This window comes from Ovis canadensis, chromosome 8 (assembly GCF_042477335.2).
Source record: "Ovis canadensis isolate MfBH-ARS-UI-01 breed Bighorn chromosome 8, ARS-UI_OviCan_v2, whole genome shotgun sequence".
NCBI classification, from domain to species: domain Eukaryota; kingdom Metazoa; phylum Chordata; class Mammalia; order Artiodactyla; family Bovidae; genus Ovis; species Ovis canadensis.
In genome coordinates, this window is record NC_091252.1 from 34,856,105 (window position 1) to 34,876,775 (window position 20,671).

Consider the following 20,671-nt stretch of genomic DNA (forward strand, 5'->3'; position numbering starts at 1 on the left):
TGTTTTTATGTGTTGGATATTAACCCATCAGTCATATCATTTACAAATATTTTCTCCTATTTAATAGGTTGGTTGTCTTTTTGTTTTGTCAATGGTTTCCTTTGCTATAGGCGCAAGTATTTTTAAAAAGCTCCTAGGTGACTTTATGAGCAGCCAAAATTGAGAACCATGCAGTCCAGCCTAATGATATTGCTTCCAAACCCCAAGAACATTCACCTTTGTGTTTACCTTACTCCTAAAAACTCAAAACCATCATGGCTCAGGAGATGTTCATTTCCAGAATAACAGGGCCCCTGTGCTGTAGCCTACAGTCAGTTCTCTGCTTGGAGCAATGAGTAAGACTGGTCTACATAGATTCTGCTAGAGGTAGGCAAAGCTCTTCACTGTTTTCACCATGCCAGATGAAATTAAAAATATTTAACACTTAATAGACACTGCAGCAATCCATCTAGACAGACTCCAACTGTAGAATACTGGTTGGTCTGACAGATTCCTCTAATTACTCCTTCCAGAAACCCCTTAGAATGGATGTTACTGTGCACATTTATCAGAAAGGTGGAGATCTGTGACCCAGATTCAGGTCTTCTGACTCCAAGTCTTGAGTTCTATCAATTGCAGCAGACATCTTTCGTAGTTCCGCAAACATTTCTTTAGTCTATAATGCTGGCCTAAGCCAGGACACTTGAAGGAAGATATATTACTGGCTTCATATAAAACACTACCTACAAAATGGATTACCTAGTTTAAATCTAGACAAACACAAGGAGGGAAACAAGAGCTTAGAGCCTCTATTTAAATGACATTTATTTCTGACCCGAGTAGTCTGCTTTTTAATTCTGAATTTATGTATGAATTCCAGCATATGCTCAGAGCTGTGCTTACCCTTAACAACAGGTCACACTCAAGTCTTACAAGTACAGAATCCACAGTTTTAAGGTTGTAGCTCCAACGTGACTTGTGTAAGTTTAAGTATCTGATACTTACATCTTATTTACTTAAATTCTCTAAACAGAGCAGGATCTTTCATGGCCATCTAGTCTACTTCTGTTTCTGGGAAAGTTTGCATTTAAAGCATCCCAGAGACAAAACTTCCCCACTTGAAATACAATTTCTCTCTCTACTCAGCAGGGGAGGCTTCTATTCAAAGCTTAGGTCAAGGCCTATCTTTGTGACAAAGTAATTCATTTCAAGTCTCTATCCTCAGCAAGGCAGATTCAGGTTCTGGGAAATGGAATTTTGTACCATTTGGAGAGTTCCCTTTATGATAAATAAAATGAACATTTATTTAAGATGAGAAAATAAATCAAATATTGTATTGTTTACAAATATTTCCATGTATAAATCTCTCTTCAATAAGACTATAAGCTTCTTGGAGGAAAGGATCATGTCTTATAGCTTTTTTCTATTTCTCCACATTACTAAGCATGTTATAGATGCCCAGTAATTATTTGTGGATTGATTGGCTATCTACTAATTTTTGTAAATTTCTATAGAAGTTAAAGTGATGGATTGATCAAGATAGAATGGATTTAATATGGGAAACTTCCATATTGAGTATAGAGGTGTACTCAAAACTGATTTTTGAAGAAGGAATACTTGATTGGAAAGGAGGGTGTTTGTATGGGGAAATGGGAAGTTAAAGGTGTTTAATGAAGCTTTTTAATTTATTAAAAGAAATATGAATTTCTAATAATTATCTTCACTGAAACATAATCCACTGGGTATAGAAACACATTTAGATTCATTGAATGAGGTATTTTCAGTAAAATTTTCAAAATCAATGCTGTGGTTTTTAAAGTAATTGTAGTGATGTCTAATTATCAACAGACAAGTTGCCCATTTATTTCCATATATAGAGGGAAGGAAAAGCAAACAAAGTAACAATAGAAAATTCCCTGGTGGGACAGTGATTATGGCCAGAAAGAAAAAAAAAATTCTACTCATAGACAAAATTAAATAATACAGAAAATCATATAAAACAACAACAACAACAAAAAATCATCCCCCCCCCCCCCAAAAAAAAAGCCCCACAAACAATGGACAAGTGATTGAAGTGAATCAAAATTTCAAAATTTTCTTAGGGTCTTCAAAATTTCCTTAGGGCCTTGACGACTCTCCAAATTTATCCAAAGAATGGCGACTCTTCATGTCTGCACAGGCCTTTTAATGAGTGACAGAATGGTTTACAGGCTCACAATGAAGATATGCTTTATGTTTTCACATCTGTGATTTCCATTTACGCCTGCTTGTGAGGGGACTGAGAGGGTGATGAGATGCCATAAAGTGGGAAATGAACTCTCTTACCCACCATCTTCTCTCAGATACTTAATAGGTGAAAACTATGAGAACATGAAGCTACTAAGAAGTCCTGGCATCTATCCTAAGTCCCGTGGAATGGTAACAAGCAGGCAGGAGATAAGCAGGGTATTTTACAGATTCCTTATCCTAATCCCACTTAAGCCAAATCCTGCTTCTCACCTCTGCTACTGGGGGTTGATCAGGGATCCCAGGATCCAGAGATGTCAAAGGGCAGCAGGAGCGCAGCATTCTGAACTCAAGCCTTCCTTTATTTAGACACAGGCTAGCTCATTGCCTTATCACTTTCCTATAGATTGTCCTGGTTTCAGTTTACCTTCAGTTTACCCTCCAGGCTGTATGTTAGGTAATTATATGTTACTTCTATCTTCTGATAGCCTGGATGTTTCTCATTTTTCCTTCCCCTGTGCGTGAAACATAGTGTGGGTTACATGGTAGGAACTAAGTAAGTATCTCTTGAATGATTTTTTAAGTGCTTCATCTCAATAAAATTGGGCCTTCACCATGTCTGCTTACCACTGGTCCATTCCAACTTGTTCAGGACTTCACACTGCTAACATAAATTTCCATTGAAGGAAATGTTGATGTTATTCACTCTTCTGGTAATAAACAGACCTCTACTATGTTCATTAATTCATATGACACTTCCCTGGTGGCTCAGCTGGTAAGGAATCCATCTGCCATGGTAAGGAGCCCCGGGTTCAATCCCTGGGTTGGGAAGATCCTTTAGAGGAGAAAATGGCAACCCAATCCAGTATTCTTGCCTGGAGAATCCCATGGACAGAGGAGCCTGGTGGGCTATATAGTCCATAGGGGTCACAAAGAATTGGAACAACTAACACACACAAGGAAGCTTATTATTAGAAAACCTTACTTGAGTTATATTTCATTTCAAACACAGAGGGGTAAAGGCCTGTGTAGAATATAGGTAACTATTGATTTTATCTATTCTCAAGAAGCTTTCTTATCTCTCTTATTGCATAACAGATATTTTACCTCTAGCCTTAGGAGTAGTCAGTAACAATACTGGCCAAATATTCCCCTAGCTAGAAAGTTGTAGTTAAAATTTGGAACATGAACCAGACAGACTGTTTCCCTGGTTTTGCCACATGGGAACCAAAGGAGAAAGGAGTCACCACTTTCCATTGGGGTTTCTGAACAGAGAGTGGATGTGAAGTTCCTTCAGCTATTTTCTTGAGCTGCTTAGAGGGAGTCTTGGCTGTAACAGAGCATAAAGCAGCTCTTTCAAGGGAAGTGGGGCCGAGAGATGAAGGGAAAGAGGGAGGATGGAGAGAAAAGGTCAGACAAATAGTGGACATTTATTGACCCCAAGATTTAATCATGCTCAAAGTCAGTGCCTTGCTTGGATTTCCTAGTTACAGGAGTCAATAAATATCCTCCCTTTTTACTTTCTTACTTATTCATCTGAATTGGTTGTTTGCCACTGACAATCAAACATTACCTGTGGAATATCTAAGGAAGTTGCCCAAACCAACTTGGTCAGTTTTAGACAAAGCATATTTTACCAAATGTCTTTCCCTAAAAGAACTTTTTCAGTTGAGCATCTATCTAGGCCCCCGGATTGTAGAAGCAATCAACTTTTGCTCAGATGATTTTTATGAGCATTAAATAAGTCAATCATATAAAGCTTTTACCACTTGGCAGATGGTTCTAGTTGTTTAAGTCTCATCATCATCATCATTATGTTCGATGAAAGTTATTGAGATAGGGACTAGGTTGAGATATTGCTTGGAAGCCAGATAAGTGGTAAATCTATGTTATGCAAGAATATTTTGCAGGTAGTACTTGGGGTTTAGTCTGTATAGTCTGTACTACTCTGTAGTATACAGAGTATAATGTGCTTCAGAAATTTTTGTTGTTTTTGTTTAAAAAGTCTTCTGTCTTTCTCAGAGCTTTGCCAAGTCAGTTACATAAGTGCATTTGGGGGGAGTTGGCAAGGTTTATTTTTACATGGAAAAACAACGTATCACTTTGACTACATACACAGGGGGAGACAAGAAGTAGCTTAGTGATATGGGCTAGAACAACTCCCCAAACCAAACAGGAACTTATCCTTTTTTCATGAGCTGCGGTCCAGATAATAAGATCACTTATAAAAAAAAAAATCTTATGTCACTTTTGGACTAAGGTGAAAATTTTAAAGAAATTTAAAAATTATTTTAAAGACAAATGAGAATTGCTCATCAAAATTAACCCTAAAGTAAACAAAAGCTGTTGACATAGTACTTGTGAAGCTTGCGTGTCTATCCTCTGACTCATGCGGTAATTAAAAGCAATTCTGGTGAATAAATTGTCTGTTAACGGGGTAGGAGATGGTAGTAACCATAATCTGGGAAAGATTCCGTAAAAAGACAGAAATTGAGAATATTCAAACTAAGAAAATCAACCATTTTTTGCCCCAGAGAAGGCAAGTTGAAAACATCTTTGTTTTTTCACCCACAATTTTATTTCTGTTCTCACACCCCACCCTCCTTTACACGAATATTAAGAACTAAGGCTTTAGCAACAGGCTTTGGTGGTGGGGGAGGCGGGGGTAAAGGGAAAAGAGTTGTGTATGGCTTTTCATATGTTAATAAGTTGGTTCCATGACAACCATTGAAAAAGAAGGGCTCGAAACAAAAGCCACTGCGAGAGAGGATCAGCGCTCTTTCATGGGCGCTGTAAGAATAACAGCCGAGACTCCCTCCGCTGAAAGGTATCTGATGGCCGCTCGTCAAAGGGCTTTGTTTTAGTAGCGCAGAGTCAGTATATAATTAATTCAGAGTTTTATGAGTCCAAATTGCACCCTCAATGATGCTTCCCTTTTAAAAGGTTGTGAAAAAGAATCTGAAACCAAGAGGATTTGCTTCCAGGAGGGACCTGAGCTGTACGCAGACTATCAGTTCCTGTGATCATGCACTTCAGTTTTAGGTAAAAAGGTCAAGGGCTTTTTATCTCTGAGTCTAAGAAAGCATTTAGAGTTGGGCCGCTAGGGGAGTGCGATGGGCATGTCTTGCTTAGCTCTCCAGACAGCCTTCGAACATGGGGCCGAGTTATCCCAATGACGTGGTGAAAGTGCTGAGGCCTCACACAGGAGCCGCCCTACGACACTGGCATTCCTGGGCTTCTGGGACCAATGATAAGAATTCCCAACTGGCTGTTTTTCCTTCCAGAAACATGACCATGACGTGACACCCTCATGACAGATTTCCTAATGCCTCTTACAGCTAAATTTTTGCTTTGACTTAAGTAACCACACATATCAATTAGCTGTTTTATCAAGTTAGCACAATGCATTCCTTCTGGTTAGTTCTAAAGCATTGTAAACTGCTGCATTCAGGAATAATGCTGACTTTACTAATTTTCTGTCCAGCCCTGTTTTTCTCTCCTGTGTGTTACCCAGTTCTTGATTGAATTATATTGTTCCTTTTATTTGTCCCCTTTAAGTAGTTGCCAAAAACTTGCCATGAGTAACTTGTGATACAGTGTTTGCTCTGTTCCGATGGACACAAGAACTTTCATCACAATGGAATGCTTATGGAATTACATATTTCAAAGGACACTAATATGAAAATAGGACTTCATTTGGAGTCAGGTCACAATGATGAATAGTAATGCCAAAATGATTACTAGAAGAATTTGCAATTTGCTTTTAAACTATTGGCTTTGGTCTCCCCCGTAATTCATGTTTTTTTTCTTATAAACTTATGAACTTATATCAATCTTGCTTTCATGCAATTAGTGTCTATAGTAGTGTTGTTTGATGAAAAGAAAAGAGATATTGTAGCTCTGATGAATCAGATCTGATTATATTGTTACCAAGATTGTATCAAAAATACGCCAGTTTTCTTAAAAACTTATTTTCAGATGCACATTTTACTCAATAAATATCTGCAGTGTGAAATTTATCACTATCCAGTAGTTTGGCATGGAGAAGGCGATGGCACCCCACTCCAGTACTCTTGCCTGGAAAATCCCATGGACGGAGGAGCCTGGTGGGCTGCAGTCCATGCGGTCTCGAACAGTCGGACACGACTAAGCGACTTCCCTTTCACTTTTCACTTTCATGCATTGGAGAAGGAAATGGCAGCCCACTCCAGTGTCCTTGCCTGGAGAATCCCAGGGATGGGGAAGCCTGGTGGGCTCCCTATGGGGTCGCACAGAGTCGGACACGACTGGAGTGACTTAGCAGCAGCAGCAGTAGCAGTAGTTTGGCAAAAATCATTAAACCATTCATTCATTTGACAAACTTTAAAAAAACTTATTTTTGATTGAAGGATAAATGCTTTACAGTATTGTGTTGGTTTCTACCAAGCATCAACATGAATTCGTTATAGGTTTATCTATGTTCCCTCCCAACTGGACATCCCTCCCACCACCCTCCCCATCCCACCTCTCTGGGTTGTTACCAAACCCCCATCCCACCCCTCTAGGCTAAGCCCTAGTTTGAGTTCCCTGAGTCATACAGCAAATTCCCATTGGCTATGTGTTTTACATATGATGATGTTTCCGTGTTATTCTCTCCATACATCTCACCCTCTCCTTCTACCCCCTGCCCACCCCAGCCGTGTCCAAAGTCTGTTCTTTGTGTCTCCATTGCTGCTCTGCAAATAGGTTTATTAGTATCATCTTTAATCATTCAACAAACTTTTAATGTCTATCGCAGACCAGAACTGGACGTAATTCTATTTGTACATAGATGACAATATTTTTGCTTTTCTTGAAAAATTCATAGTTTAGCGAAATGGATAATTATGTTAATAGATAATCACAGCATTTTTATATCCCATCTCCTCTGAAATTAAGATTTGAGATGGCTTAGTTATATATGAGAAAAGATAAAAGAGAATGTATAGGTGAAATAATATGACAGGAAAAGAAAATGAGATCAAAGAATAGAGTGTGCTCTAGAAACAGACCCCAAAATCCTGTGTTGTTGCCAGAAGTGATCCACAAATTTAACCTTGAATTTTTTAGCAGCCAGTCCAAAGAATATTGTTTACAAAATTCATGGTGTTCATAAGGGCAGAGCCAGCAAAAACGAATGATAAGACAAACTTACTTGTATTGAGATGTGAGAGAAATTTCCCTACCAGATCTGTGAAAAAGTGTGTACAGTGTCATGTTTCGGTGTGTTCTCAATACCATGCTAAAATAAATGCAATGTCGTGGCTCTTATAGGTATTTTGGGTACTATTCCTCAGCTCCAAACAGGACAGATTGAGATTCAGAGTGCTTCCAATGACCGCAGAGCTTCTCTAAAAAAAGGAAAGTAGCCGTAGTTGGCTTGACCACAAATAACTGTTCTCTGTACTATGTAGCCTCCCTTCTAACACACACACACACACTCTCACAAACCTCCCAATTACAAACATCATCGCCACAGCTAATTGGCCTGGGGAAGGGAGGGGCACTTGACTCAAGAGGAACTAATGTTTACAGACTGGCCAGTGGCCTTACAAGGCCATCTGACAAAAAAGGTTTGCTCAGAAAGGGTGACTGAAGTTGAGAGGAAACAATTGGATGTTTTCTTTTGGAGTGTTTGATGTTAAGAGACACACAGAGGGAGGCAATTATTTGGAAGTGTGAGCAGGAACCAAAGGGCACAGAGAGAAAAGTTAGGTTGCAAAGGCCAAGAGGCAGCTGAGACAATAAATAGGCAAAAAGTGAAAGGGACACACAGAGCAAGGGATGGGGTGGTGATTTCGTGTGGACAGAAATGGTGTCATCAATAAACTCCTGCTGCTGAACTGGGGCTGGAGAGCCCATCCCGGGAACTGTGGTGTTTTCTGAATGACAGCGGGTTTCCCTGACTCTACTGTGTTCTGCTCTTCCTGCAAGGGGTCAAGGGGTAGGTTTGTGCCATTACTGTAGCTATCCCGAGAGAATCGCTGACTTTTGTCACTGACAGGGGAAGCCAAGTAAGTAGCTGATGGCACAATTTGAAGTGCAACTCAGTATTAGAAATCTTACAAAGGAGTAAACAGTGAGGTGCAAACATGTAGTGCTCAAGGTCTGTCTTGATCCAAGGAAAAAAAAACATATGTATAATGGTGGGATTGCATGTCCTTCAGAAAATCTCCCATAAGTGTTACTACTATAATTTGTAAATAAATTCTTCACAAGGATTAAGTAGCAGAATTTCTAGTGTTGCACCTGAAAAGAACATAGAATGCAGATGTTGCCTCAGGTTTTATTAACAGTGTGTTAGTCACTCAGATGTGTCCGACTCTTTGCCATCCCGTGGACTGTAGCCCGCCAGGCACCTCTGCCCATAGACTTCTCCAGGTGAGAATGATGAAGTGGGTAACCATTCCCTTCTCCAGGGGATCTTCCCAACTCAGGGATCAAACCTGGGTCTCTCGCATTGCAGGCAGATTCTTTACCCTCTGGGCCACCAAGGAATCCCCATGGTCAATTTAAATCTGGAGGATAGGGTTGATATGCTTTCATAGAAAATTTTTAAATGTGGAAATTTTCCTCTGTTTATAGGTGGACTTATCCACGATTGCTAGGCTAAGGCAGTGCATGCCTATGCTAAGTGGCTTCGGTCGTGTCCAACTCTTTGCAACCCTATGAACTATAGCCTGCCAGGCTCCTCTGCCCATGGCATTCTCCAGGCAAGAATTTTGGAGTGGGTTGCCACGCCCTCCTCAGGGGTCTTCCCAGCCCAGGAATCGAACCTGTGTCTCTTACTGTCTCCTTCTGCATTGGCAGGCAGCTTCTTTACCATTAGTGTCACCTGGGCTAAGGCAGTATTGCCTAACAAAACAGAATAAACTCCTAGTTATAAATCTCAAACACAAATAAATGCAAATCCAGAAACCCACAGCTCTGTTTCATAGAATAGAGCTACAGAGATGTAAACATTTTAAAGTATGATAGACCATGATTGTTCCCTATGACTGTAACAAAATTTCCTTTATAATCTCTTAGAACACTGTTAGAAAGAACCAGTTGAATTTTAAAGTTCAGCTGCCCACGACAATGGTTTTAGTTTTATTAATAACAGAAATGTCCATTGCATATTGGAGACCCTCTTGATCATCACAGTGATCAGTATAGGAGAGGTATGAATGGAGGACTGGGAAGATGAAGGGAAGAAAAAACTCATCAGAACTACAGGGCTTTAGGATGTGGCACTGACTGAACCTTGACAATTGAGGCAACAGAGAACCCACAGACTCTGAGCCCCTGATGGTGGAGGCCTACCTGAAAGCCTAACCTATAGCAGGCTTCCAACTCCTCTCTTCTGCTATGCATACAGGACTCATTGCAATGCGGATACAGTCACAGGCAGAAGTGGCTAAGGCAGATGAGGGACTGATACAGAGGCAGTGTAAACACACACACACATGATGAGAAAGAGGGGCATCAGGACCAGCCTCATGGAAGATACTGACTTCTCTAGCAAATTCAGGTTGATACGATGCTCAGTAGTTCTGACTAAGATGGGCGTTTAATCAGTATACTGAAAAATTTCACAATGCATTTATGTCCATTACATATCCTAGAGGAACTGAATTCTGTAAGCCTAGGATAAAATTGAACTGGTGTAACTGGGTAATGCTTTCCAAGTCGTCCTGATCTGTTTCCTGATTAGTAGGATCATAAGACCAACCCTTGGTGTGAAATGAATTCCTAGATATAAATGTCAGAACCCCTTTGGGATCTTACTCCATTTAAGTTGGAGTTTACTTTGTGTGTACCTATGGTTCCTAGGTGGCACTAGGGGTAAAGAACCCATCTGCCAATGAAGGAGACACAAGAGATGAGGGTTTGATCCCTGGGTCAGGAAGATTCCCCTGGTGAAGGGAATGGCAATCCATTCCAGTATTCTTGCCCGAGAATCTCATGAACAAGGGAGCCTCATGAGCTACAGTCCATGGGGTTGCAAAGAGTCTGACACAACAGAGAAACTAAGCGTATGTGCTTCATTTAACTATTTCAGTTCAGTTCAGTTCAGTTCAGTCGCTCGGTCGTGTCCGACTCTTTGCGACCCCATGAATCGCAGCACGCCAGGCCTCCCTGTCCATCACCAACTCCTGGAGTTCCCTCAGACTCATGTCCATCGAGTGAGTGATGCCATCCAGCCGTCCAACTATATATAGTACATTTCAATGTAAGGATTAGGCCTAACACAAAATGGGAAAACCAAAAACAACTTGTTGGATTTAATTGATTTTGTGAAGTAAAAGGATTCTCAAAACTGCGTTTATTATTTTTTCATATTTTTTCCCTTAATTTCCCTTTGGTTTGCTAAGTCAAGTCAATTGACTTTCAGAAGTAATTAAGACTTCTAATTTATTATATTTATTGAGGGACAGAACTTGAGAAAGTTTCCAAATGTTTTTGATATTACTGTTACTGATTTAGAGAGCATTACCTAGTTTTTAGAGGCTTTACAATGAAAAAAAGAAACCCCAAAAGTGCTACTTTTCAATTCCCTGACTGGTAAATTTTCTCATTTATGTCTCTGCAGTAGATAGATTTTTGGGCTTGATATCAAGAGAACAGTTTGGTTCTTTATGTTGGGCAAATTTCTTATCTTTTAAAAATTCTTGAATATATCTGTCTGTAAAATAGATAGAAATACATCTGCTATACAGAGGATTTTCTAAAATAAGAATTAAATGAAATAAAATATAGTATACTGCCATCCACAGTCCTTGACCTAGTCAAATAGTTATTTTTCTTTGCCTGTCTTGGTAAGTCGGATTAAAACAGAGCATTGTGAATGCTAAAATTCGACTGTCTCATTCTCTTAGCAGGATCCTATGAATAGATTTGGCTTTGGTCATTGTGAAATGATCTCCCTCTTGAGATGACGTCTCCAGGCTGACAAGTTTCATGTTTTGAATAAAATGTGTGGAACTGTGCATTTAAAATTCCAGCTATGGGTTTTCCTTTTACTTTGAAATGTTCCTCTATGTAGAAAGTGAAAGAAAAAATTGAGGCAGCTGCCTGAATAATTTCAGCCAAACCAAAAAGAGGCTACTGTTGTGTGGATCATTATACGTGAAAGTGGTCCTTAACCTATCTGGAGAAGTGCTGCAGTTCCATTCTACTTTGATACAAGTACATCACCTTAGAACTGGAGAAATGTGAAGGACAGTATTTTAGCCAAATTTTATTTTTAAACTATTCTTTCATGAACTTCCTTGCTTCATTGGTTTAGTAACTTCATGGATTTATCTTATTTACCTTATTCTCTTCTACCTTTTGCCCTACCCTATTGGAGAAGGAGGCGATATATACTATTTTATGCTGAGTTAAAAAAAAAAAAATGACTAGTACTTTGAAAATATTTCTTGGGGGACCAAGCTGTTTGTATTTTCCTGGGGAGCTAAGAATAGGTGATGGGAGGATTTTGTGATCTCAATTTCTGTTTCATGAATCTCAACATGATACTCTTAAAAAAAAGTCAGCTATAATGTATACATTAATTACTCAGGGAAATAGAGTTTTTCTGAAGGAAAACATTGAAAATTATCTACATAACAACTAAAACTTTGGAATGGAAAATGAAAGATGCTGTCAAATATTTGGATATTGTTTCTACAAAATAAAAAACATGAGGTATTTTAAAATATTCAGGAATTTGGACTTGTTATTGCTAGAGCACCCAAATCTTAGAACATCAATGTATTTGTTTTGTAAGGAACATCTATCCAAAATGAGGGTATTTCAAAAGAGCAGGTTCTGTGGAAGATTCTAATCAGATATGTTGTGAAGTTTTTTTAAGATGTGGATGCCTAACATAGGAAGGCAGTTGGAAATTCAGAGAAAATGTTTGGTTTATTGGAACAAGTCTTATACTATGACATATAAAACCTGGGATTCTGTGCTGATGAGTGGTGAGACTTTGGAAAAGATATTTCTCTTGTGCCTTAGGATTGTCACCTGTGGTGTGTAGTTGTGAGAGAGGGCTCTGGATTCAGAATTAGCCAATGGGAAGAGAAGTGGGGCCTCATGGAACTGTCATTGTGCTACTATTGCCGCTTCATTTTTCTCCCAACGCTGCTATGCTTCCAACCCCTTCGTGATAAGAACATTTTCTCTTCCAGGTCCATTTAATTTAAAATATTTGTTAGAGTTGAGGACTGTGAGACCAGGTAATGGGTCATAAAAAACTCAATTGAAAAAAAATGGAGAGGTTGAGAACAAAAACTGTGGGAATACTGGAATAATGAGTTTGGATACACATGTACATATTCACACTTGCTCAAGAGAGCTTCCAAAAGAGAGAAATGAAAAAGAGCTGAAAGGAATAGCTGAAGATTAGGGCAGAATAAAAGAGAAAGTGATACAATGGAGGAAGAGAAAATGACCAAGAAAGAACGAAATAACTATTAGTTTTTCATATTCTTCAAAACGGAATATGCAAGGAGAGAGAGACTAAGAAGGAAGAAAACCAGTAAGAATTCCCTACATTTTCTGAAAGGAGAGATAAAAGTAAGATCCTTAAAGGCAGCTTCCAAGATAGGAGATCAGAGAACTGAATATTGAACTATATATCTTTTTAAAAAATTGAAGCGTATTTGATTTACAGTGTTGTAAAAGGGGACGGAAGGGGTAAATTAGGAGTTTGGGATTAACATATACACACTACTATATGTAAAATAGATAGCTAACAAGGAACTCTTGTATAGCACAGGGAACTATACTCAATATTTGGTAATAACTTATAAGGGAAAAGAATCTGAAAAAGAATATACATTTTCTTTTTCCCTTTGCTATACATCTGAAACTAACTCAGTGTTATAAATTTATGCTTCAGTAATATTTTTAGATGAAGTTAGTAGTTATACTGGTTAGTGTCAAATGCTATGGCTCAACCACAAGTGAAGTTTATTTTTCACTCCATCCAGAATGGAGGTTCCTTTGTTCCAGGTTGGGAGGAGGAGGGAGGACTCTATGTTGTCTTCAGGGAACCTGGATGACAGTGACTCTATCATGTTTAATATGTGAAGCGTGCTTATGCTCTGGTTATCAGCATCTCATGCAGTGGAAGGGGAAAGTTTCTCAGCACGTTTTATACTCCAGGCCTGGAAAGAAAAGGCAGCAATCATTTCTGCATACTTGCCATTGACCGAAACCCAGTCTTGTGACCCCAGCACAAAGCAGAGGGTCTTGGGAAATATAGTCTAGCTGAAGAGGAGAATGCACTCTGATGATAGCTAGCAGTCTCTATTATAGTTGCTGACATTTAAAACTCACAGATTTCTCACACACACACACTCCAATTTCTAGCTTCCCCTAAAATGGAAAAACCCGGCAATTCTGATCAGATTCCGCATGGCAACAATTGGATGGAACCAAGTAGCAGCTCACCTTTGGAAGGAGCATCCTATCTCCAGGTTGCTGTCATCCTTACCACTTCTATTTTTGTCCCAACCCTGGTCCTACCTCACTTCATCCGAGCATGATTGACTCAAGCATGAAGGGATTATACAGTTAGAAGCCTTCTTACAGTGTAGTGCTTAGTCACTCAATCGTGTCCGACTCTTTACAATCTTGTGAACCATAACCCACCTGGCTCCTCGGTCCATGGGATTCTCCAGGTGAGAATACTGGAGTGGGTTGCCATTTCTTCCTCCACGGGACCTTCCCAACCCAGGGATGGAAACCACGTCCCCTGCGAGTCTTTCATTGTAGATGGATTCTTTTACTGCTGAGTCACTGGGGAAGTCCTTGGTTCATGAAAACAAATGAAAACAGCAGCAAAACCAGAAAATTTTTAAAAAGGTTCTTTAGACTTTTTATACTACCCCAAAGTATGATAATTTACTTTTTTTGCTTGATTATAATCTTGCATCAAGATCTTTTCTTTAAACATATGTCTTCTGATGAAACTCAGAATTATCTTTTTTCTATATCTTTTCTTCTATAAATCTCACACACAATATCACTTCTATAATGTGCAATTTTTTTAAATTAAAGGAGCATTTAAAGACATTTATAAAGCTTCCCCTTGAAGGAAGAATCCTTTAGATCTTGATAAGTTTGTCCCCAACATCCCAGCTTTCTCATTCACATCTGATTTTTAGTGACTCATCCTTATCAAATTGTTCCAAAGTATTCAAGTTAGTTTTTACAGAGATAATAACTTCTATTTTACATTCCTATTTTATTGAGTGAAATAATATTTTAAAAAATCATATAATTTACAATGACAAATACATTTGTCATAAGAAAGTTTGAAGATAAGCACAACTGACTTTTGGTAAATATGTTAGTTCAGGTAAGCATAAGTTGCTGTAACAAAAAAGTCCAACATAGACTAGCTTTACTATGATAGAAGCATTGATATGTTTTCACAGAAGGTTTCAAAAGCAGGTGAGTAGTTTAGGGTGAGTAAAAAATAACTCTTGATGTGATTCTTTTGTTTGTTTGTTTGTTTAGTTAAAGATAAACTGTGATATACCTACTTTCATTCCAAAAATTAGAGAAGAAAGGAGAGTCCAATGCAAGCAATACTATAAAGGAGACAACTGTGAGGTTGTACTTTTCATTACTACTCATATTCTATTGGCCTAAATCTGGTCTCCTAGCCTTGGATAGCTACAAGATGGCTGGAAAATGTAGTCCATAGCTGGCCATGTGTTAACATAAAGAGGAAACTTCAACTACTGAAAGGAGAGGATGAATCGGCATTAGCAGTCTCTGGCCCCATAAACATGGAAATGAGTCTTACGTACTATTGTATCAGTTAGATTTTGCAGCACAACAAACCTTCCCAAATTTAGCTGTAACAACAAACGTTTATTATTCCTCGTGATCCTATGGGTTTGTTTAGTACTTCTGTTCTGGTTGGCTTAATGGGGGCTGTATGATCTAGGGTGGTCTCATTAAGATAATTTATTTCTGATTCATTTGGTCTCTCATCCCCCGATAAGCTGGCCCAGGATTCTTTTTATAGGTACCTCAAATGTATAAAGCAAGAAGAGGGCAAGGTTCACAGAATAAGCAGTTTTCAGCTTCTGGTTATATACATTTGCTGAAGTCCCATTGACCAAGGCAAGTCATATGGCAATTCCAAGATGCAAGGAGTAGAAAAATAGGCATTGTCTTATGATGGCAGAGGCAGCAATATCACATTGCAAAGAAGAGTCACACAAGGAAGGGAGGAATTTGTGATCATTTTTGTAATTTACCACAGCAAAGAAGCAATCTGTTAACTTTGAGGGTTCAATTTTTTTTTTTTTTAATATAGAGAGTATTGTGTACCCAGGCTAGTCTGTTAAATGAAAATCAGACAATAAAGTTTCTATCCATTTGTTATGATGTTTGTTCCTCAAAAGAGAAACAATTGTTTATCTCTACTCCTACTTAGAAATAGGGAAGGATTTTTTAGGGAAGAACACCACAGTGCAAACCACAATAAAAAGGTTGATAACTAGAATACATTGTGATTAAGAACTAGTTTCATTAGAAATATAAATAACATGAAAAGCCAAGTACAGACTGATTGTCTATGCAGCATATTTAGCCAGAATGGATTATATATCCTCAAACTCCTGAAAATCAATAAGAAAAAGATAAATAACTCAATAGAAATATGCAGAAAAAAAATACCCAAAGAGTCATTTCAGGGTAGAGGAAACTCAGAGGCCAATAGACAAATGGAAAAAGGCTCAACTTTATAAGACACTGAGGAAGTGCCCATTGAACCCTGAATCAAATACCATTTCAACTCTTAAGATTGGCAAGAATTAGAAAGCCAGACAATGAATGTTGTAAAGGATATGAAGCAATAAGCACTCATGTATTTTGGACAGGAAATAGTATAAATAGTTTGGAAAATTACTTGGCACTATTTTGTAGAGTTAAAAATATGCATATCCTATGACCTAGAAAATTACTCCTAGATAAATAGAGTAATTTCCACCCATGTGCACCAGGAAATGTGTATGATAATGTTCCCAGCAGAGCAATGCATGTGAAAGTAAAGGTTTGGAAACAACCTAAATGTTCATTGACATGAGACTAGACAAATATTTTTTATCTTTTTCATGCCATGTCAGTTATACAGCTGTGAAAGTCAGTTAATCATAGCTCCTATATATATGTATCTGTACAAAATAAACAAGTATTAGTGTGAATGGAAAAAACCTATTTCAACAGGATAAATATAAAGTGAGCATCTTTTATATTTTTAAATTTTAAAATTAATTGCTATTTAATTGTTTGCTTGCGTTGGGTCTTCGTTTCTGAGTGCGCACTTTCTCTGGTCGCCAAGAGCCGGGTCTAATCTTCGCTGCGGTGCATGGGCTTCTCACTGTGGTGGCATCTCTTACTGCAGAGCACAGGCTCTAGGTGCAGGGGCTTCAGAAACTGCGGCTCTAGGGCTCAGTAGTTGTGGCGCATAGGCTTAGTTGCTCCATGGCGTGTGGAATCTTCCTGAACCAGGAATCAAACCTGTGTCCCCTGCACTGGCAGGCAAATTCCTATCCTCTGTACCACCAGGGAAGTCCTCCAATGTGAATACCTTTTATTAAAAAAAAAAAAATTTGTATTAAAAAAATACAAAAGCAATATATTGCTAAGGGATACATGTATATGTCATAAAAACATTGAACAAAAAACAGAATGAAGAAAATTTCAGGATGGTGGTGTAGGGACAGGATGGGATGCATGAGAATGTGAATAGTAGTGCACTGTGTGTTCTTTGGTGTGTATGCACAATTTATAGTTTTAAGAAAAAGGATAGTGGCTTGTTGGCTAGTATTTGCTTAGAGCTTTTAATCAGAACTTCTAAAATTATTTCATTAAGCGTCCATTACTCCTGAGGGTTTCAGGATAGAATTAACGCCCTTTGCTTTAAGCAAAGAGGGTCTTTGAATTCAGTAACTTAAAACATATTGACCATTAATTTTGCATTCTACTTCATATTCCAGTGATTATGTTAATATTAAATTTTAGCCATTGGCATAAATATTAGTAGAATTTAAGTTTTAAGGAAATTAACCATTTAATTCTATGGCTTTAAGGACTCCCCAACAAACCATAGTATATTTCACATGGTAAACACAGGTTTACTATCCTATAAAAAGAGGCAATATTTAAAGTTTTAAATTCTGTGGTGGTTGTAGAACAACAAGAAAAGTAAAGTGGAGAGCCTTAAAAAGGAAAAACAAAAAATTACTATAATTTTGAAGGTATCAAAGAAAGACAGACCCTTACTTTGTATGTAGTATTATCATGTCATGTATGACACTATTATAATTGCTTGTTTCATGGACTGCATGCCCTCCTAGAATGTAAGCTCTTTCTGGTCAGAGTTGTTCATTTTTTTTTATCCTTGTATGACAGCAAAATGAACAGCACACAGAATGCTCTATAGGAACTCTCTTGGCTCGCTTTCTAATTGCAGACTATCAGATTGCAATTTTGGCAGACAAATCCTGGTGGAGGAAGGACTGTGAGCTGGCCCCTTCCTTTGAGATCTCATCAGTAACAATTGCCATTTCCTTGTTGGCATCAGGGAGTGATGCGCTCTCCTTAGCTCATTCTGAAGTGAGTGAACATGAGCCTGTCCCTTAACACCACACAGAGTGACTAGTAGCCTTAACAGAATGTAGTGGATAGCAACAGAGTAATATAGCTTACTCAGGAAGTAAGTTAGTGACTGGTTATTCTTGCTCTCCAGTCGCCAGTCCAAATGTATACTAACTGCTTTGCCAAATTCTCATTCTGACTTCAATATGGCAATGGCCATCTTTCTCCTACCACCCTATAAGAGTTCAAGGATATCTCGATTCTAGAGTCAAGAGATTGGGGCTGCAGAAGTGAAGGGAATCCAGTTTATCCACAGTCTACATTCTGCCTTTTCAGTCATAATTTTCCATCTTATGATCTATGTAATTTCCATATAATTAACAAAAGGACCACCTTTCTTAAGTGAATACCAGCTCCAACAGGACAGTCACATAGGGACAAAAATGTTTCGCCTCAGTACAAGAGATAGACCAATTTGGGGAGAATAGGGGCTGGAGGGATCATGAATAGCACGATTGGCAGGGCTGGGGGCATTTTCCATAGAGGTGGTTTTGACAAATGTTTGTTGAGGAAACAAATTTTAAAGGGCTAGTTGAAAGTATTGAGTACACTGCAATGATCAGAAGATGCAGAAGAAAACTGAGGAATGAAAACATATGAAGTAGAAAAGTAAGCAAACCAAATTTTAGAAAACAGAGTAATATTGAACAAATTATTATTATTAATTTTTTTGTTGCCAACTTTTTTAAAAACCATAGTCAAGTGTGATTCTACTAAGGGCATGTACCAGCCTTCTGATGGGGACTCTTTCATGACCTAATGAAACCACACTGCAAATAGGAAAACAGCTCTCAAGGTGGAAAGAGAGTCTAGGCATACCAGGTTGGATGTTTTTCAAGTCTGATGTATATATTTACTTTAGAAGTCTGAACACATGAACAATCAAGAGAGCATTCCTCAGATTTGGCTTGAGGCAAGTGATAGCCTCATGTCAAGAGGCTAGTTAAATGGGCACATCACTTATAATGTTTTGTTTGTTCATTTTTTTTTTAATAGGAAGGGAGAATTATAGAAAATCTGGGGATAAGAATTATTCATTCACCCAATACACATTTATTGTACATTTCTACGTGAAATACTCTGTGGGGTTCTGGGGATATGAGGACTATTTAGACATAGTCTGCTATTCCCCAGTAGCTTAGCATCTAATGCAGATAATGTACATTAGCGTGAACATAAAGGACCTCCAAAGGGTTAAATAACAAAAACAAACAAAAACTATGGGAATGTGCTATGGTTAAGATCTATCAAATCTGAACAGTAATTGTAAAATAGAAATTGATAGACTTGATGGTTAGAACACTATAATGACTGGCAACTGTTTATAAGAAATCTAAAAACTGATATAAAATAGATATCAGTGGAATAGATTATGTAATAATTTCTGATTAAAACTGTGTACAACTCTATGGTTGTGGAAATGGTATCTTCCCAGAGAAAGGTACAAGGCTCATAGCAAAGAGCATTTTCTGAATGTACTTTGTGGAAAGAGGATCAAGAAAACTGAGATAATTGGAGAGAAGGAAATTGGAGAGAAGAGAGAAGGAAAGCCAGGCAGCCTATAGTTACAGAGGGAAAGCTTACAATATTTTATCCTGATTGGTATAAGGAATAACAAGAAATCGTGATATTGAGGTGATGATTTTCTGGGACTGTAGTTAAGTCCAAGTACATAGGTGGGTGAGAGAGTCTAGAGAACTGGTAAGCAGAGCAGAATGCTGAGAAAAACTGACAGTGAGACTGATGGGGGGCAAACCACAAATATTTCAGAGTATAAAACTTTTATGCAAGTTTGAACTGTAACATCAGTGGACATGCTGTTTGCTTTGCTGGAGAAATGATTGTACCAACTTATGGTTAATATTTAAATAAATACCTTTTACAATTTCCTATTTTAAAAGTTGAAATTGGAATGTGATAGAGTAATTGGGGCTAAATGTATATGTAAGGGGTTATTAATATACCATTGTCATTGGTTCCTCCCTTCCCATCTGAGGTAGAAAAAAATAAACCCAAAATGCATCTATTGAAAAGTAATGAGAATTCTAATTCATTCTATACACATTCATTAATGGCTTGTTATGGGTAAAACATTGTTCTGGATTAGGAAGCTACTGTAGTATTATGTTACTTTAATTCTTCTTAAGCATTTTGATGTCTTTCATTTATGGTTACTGTATAGCTAGTGCTTTTTATGAAGAGAAGGGTATACAACACATGAGTGTTTGCAAACGTTAGTTTAATTCCAAGTCAAATTCTACCCAATTTCTCAGACTAAATAAAATAAAAATTGTAGGCCTCCATGGGCATCTGATGATCATACTAAATCATACTTTAAAATTTTTCAGGTCAGAAAAGTAGCAGGTAGATCTAGTTTCCTACCAATGGCTATCTTTCTCTTCTATCCATGTTCCCAGTTAAAAAACATTTCTCTCCTTAGACTCTTTTGAAAATAGAGTTGGTCATATAATCACTGTTTACCAGTGAGACCATAAGAAGAAATCTGGTGGAAAAGGACTGAAACTTCTATGATGTCTTTTAGCCTTTGTTTTCCCCTGTTTCCTCCCGGGAATATGGCCATAATGCATCAGTCACCTTGCAACCGTGAGGATGTGACAGCGTTTGAAGCAGGGCAGAGAGAAAGAGAGCAGGATGGGTCTCTGATGGCATTGTGGTGCCACTTACTCCAGCTCTTCCATCTTGAGACTAACATGTTTTGTGAGAAAAATAAATTCCTATTTGGCTTGGTCTCTGTGGTCAGGTTTTCATTTCATGGAATTTAAGAGAGGGAGAA

General features: G+C 38.2%; 1 protein-coding gene across 7 annotated transcripts in view; it reads right to left on the reverse strand.

Annotated features, from left to right (window-relative positions):
* LOC138444721 (PH and Rap-GAP domain-containing protein DDB_G0271806-like) overlaps positions 1–20,671 on the reverse strand; it is a 228,314-nt gene that overhangs the window by 119,462 nt on the left and 88,181 nt on the right. For 2 of the 7 annotated variants that reach the window (XR_011258555.1, XR_011258556.1), the window contains exons 4-5: positions 16,542–16,807; positions 13,852–14,009 (exon numbers count right to left, since the gene is read on the reverse strand). Coding sequence is in view for 2 of the 7 variants with exons in the window: in XM_069598063.1 (XP_069454164.1) it covers positions 13,852–14,009 (158 nt within the window). In the remaining 5 variants the exon portion in view is untranslated. Of the gene's footprint in view, positions 1–13,851; positions 14,010–14,426; positions 16,808–20,671 lie in introns of those variants that run through there. The other 5 variants (XR_011258554.1, XR_011258558.1, XM_069598063.1 and 2 more) reach the window with 4 other exon arrangements.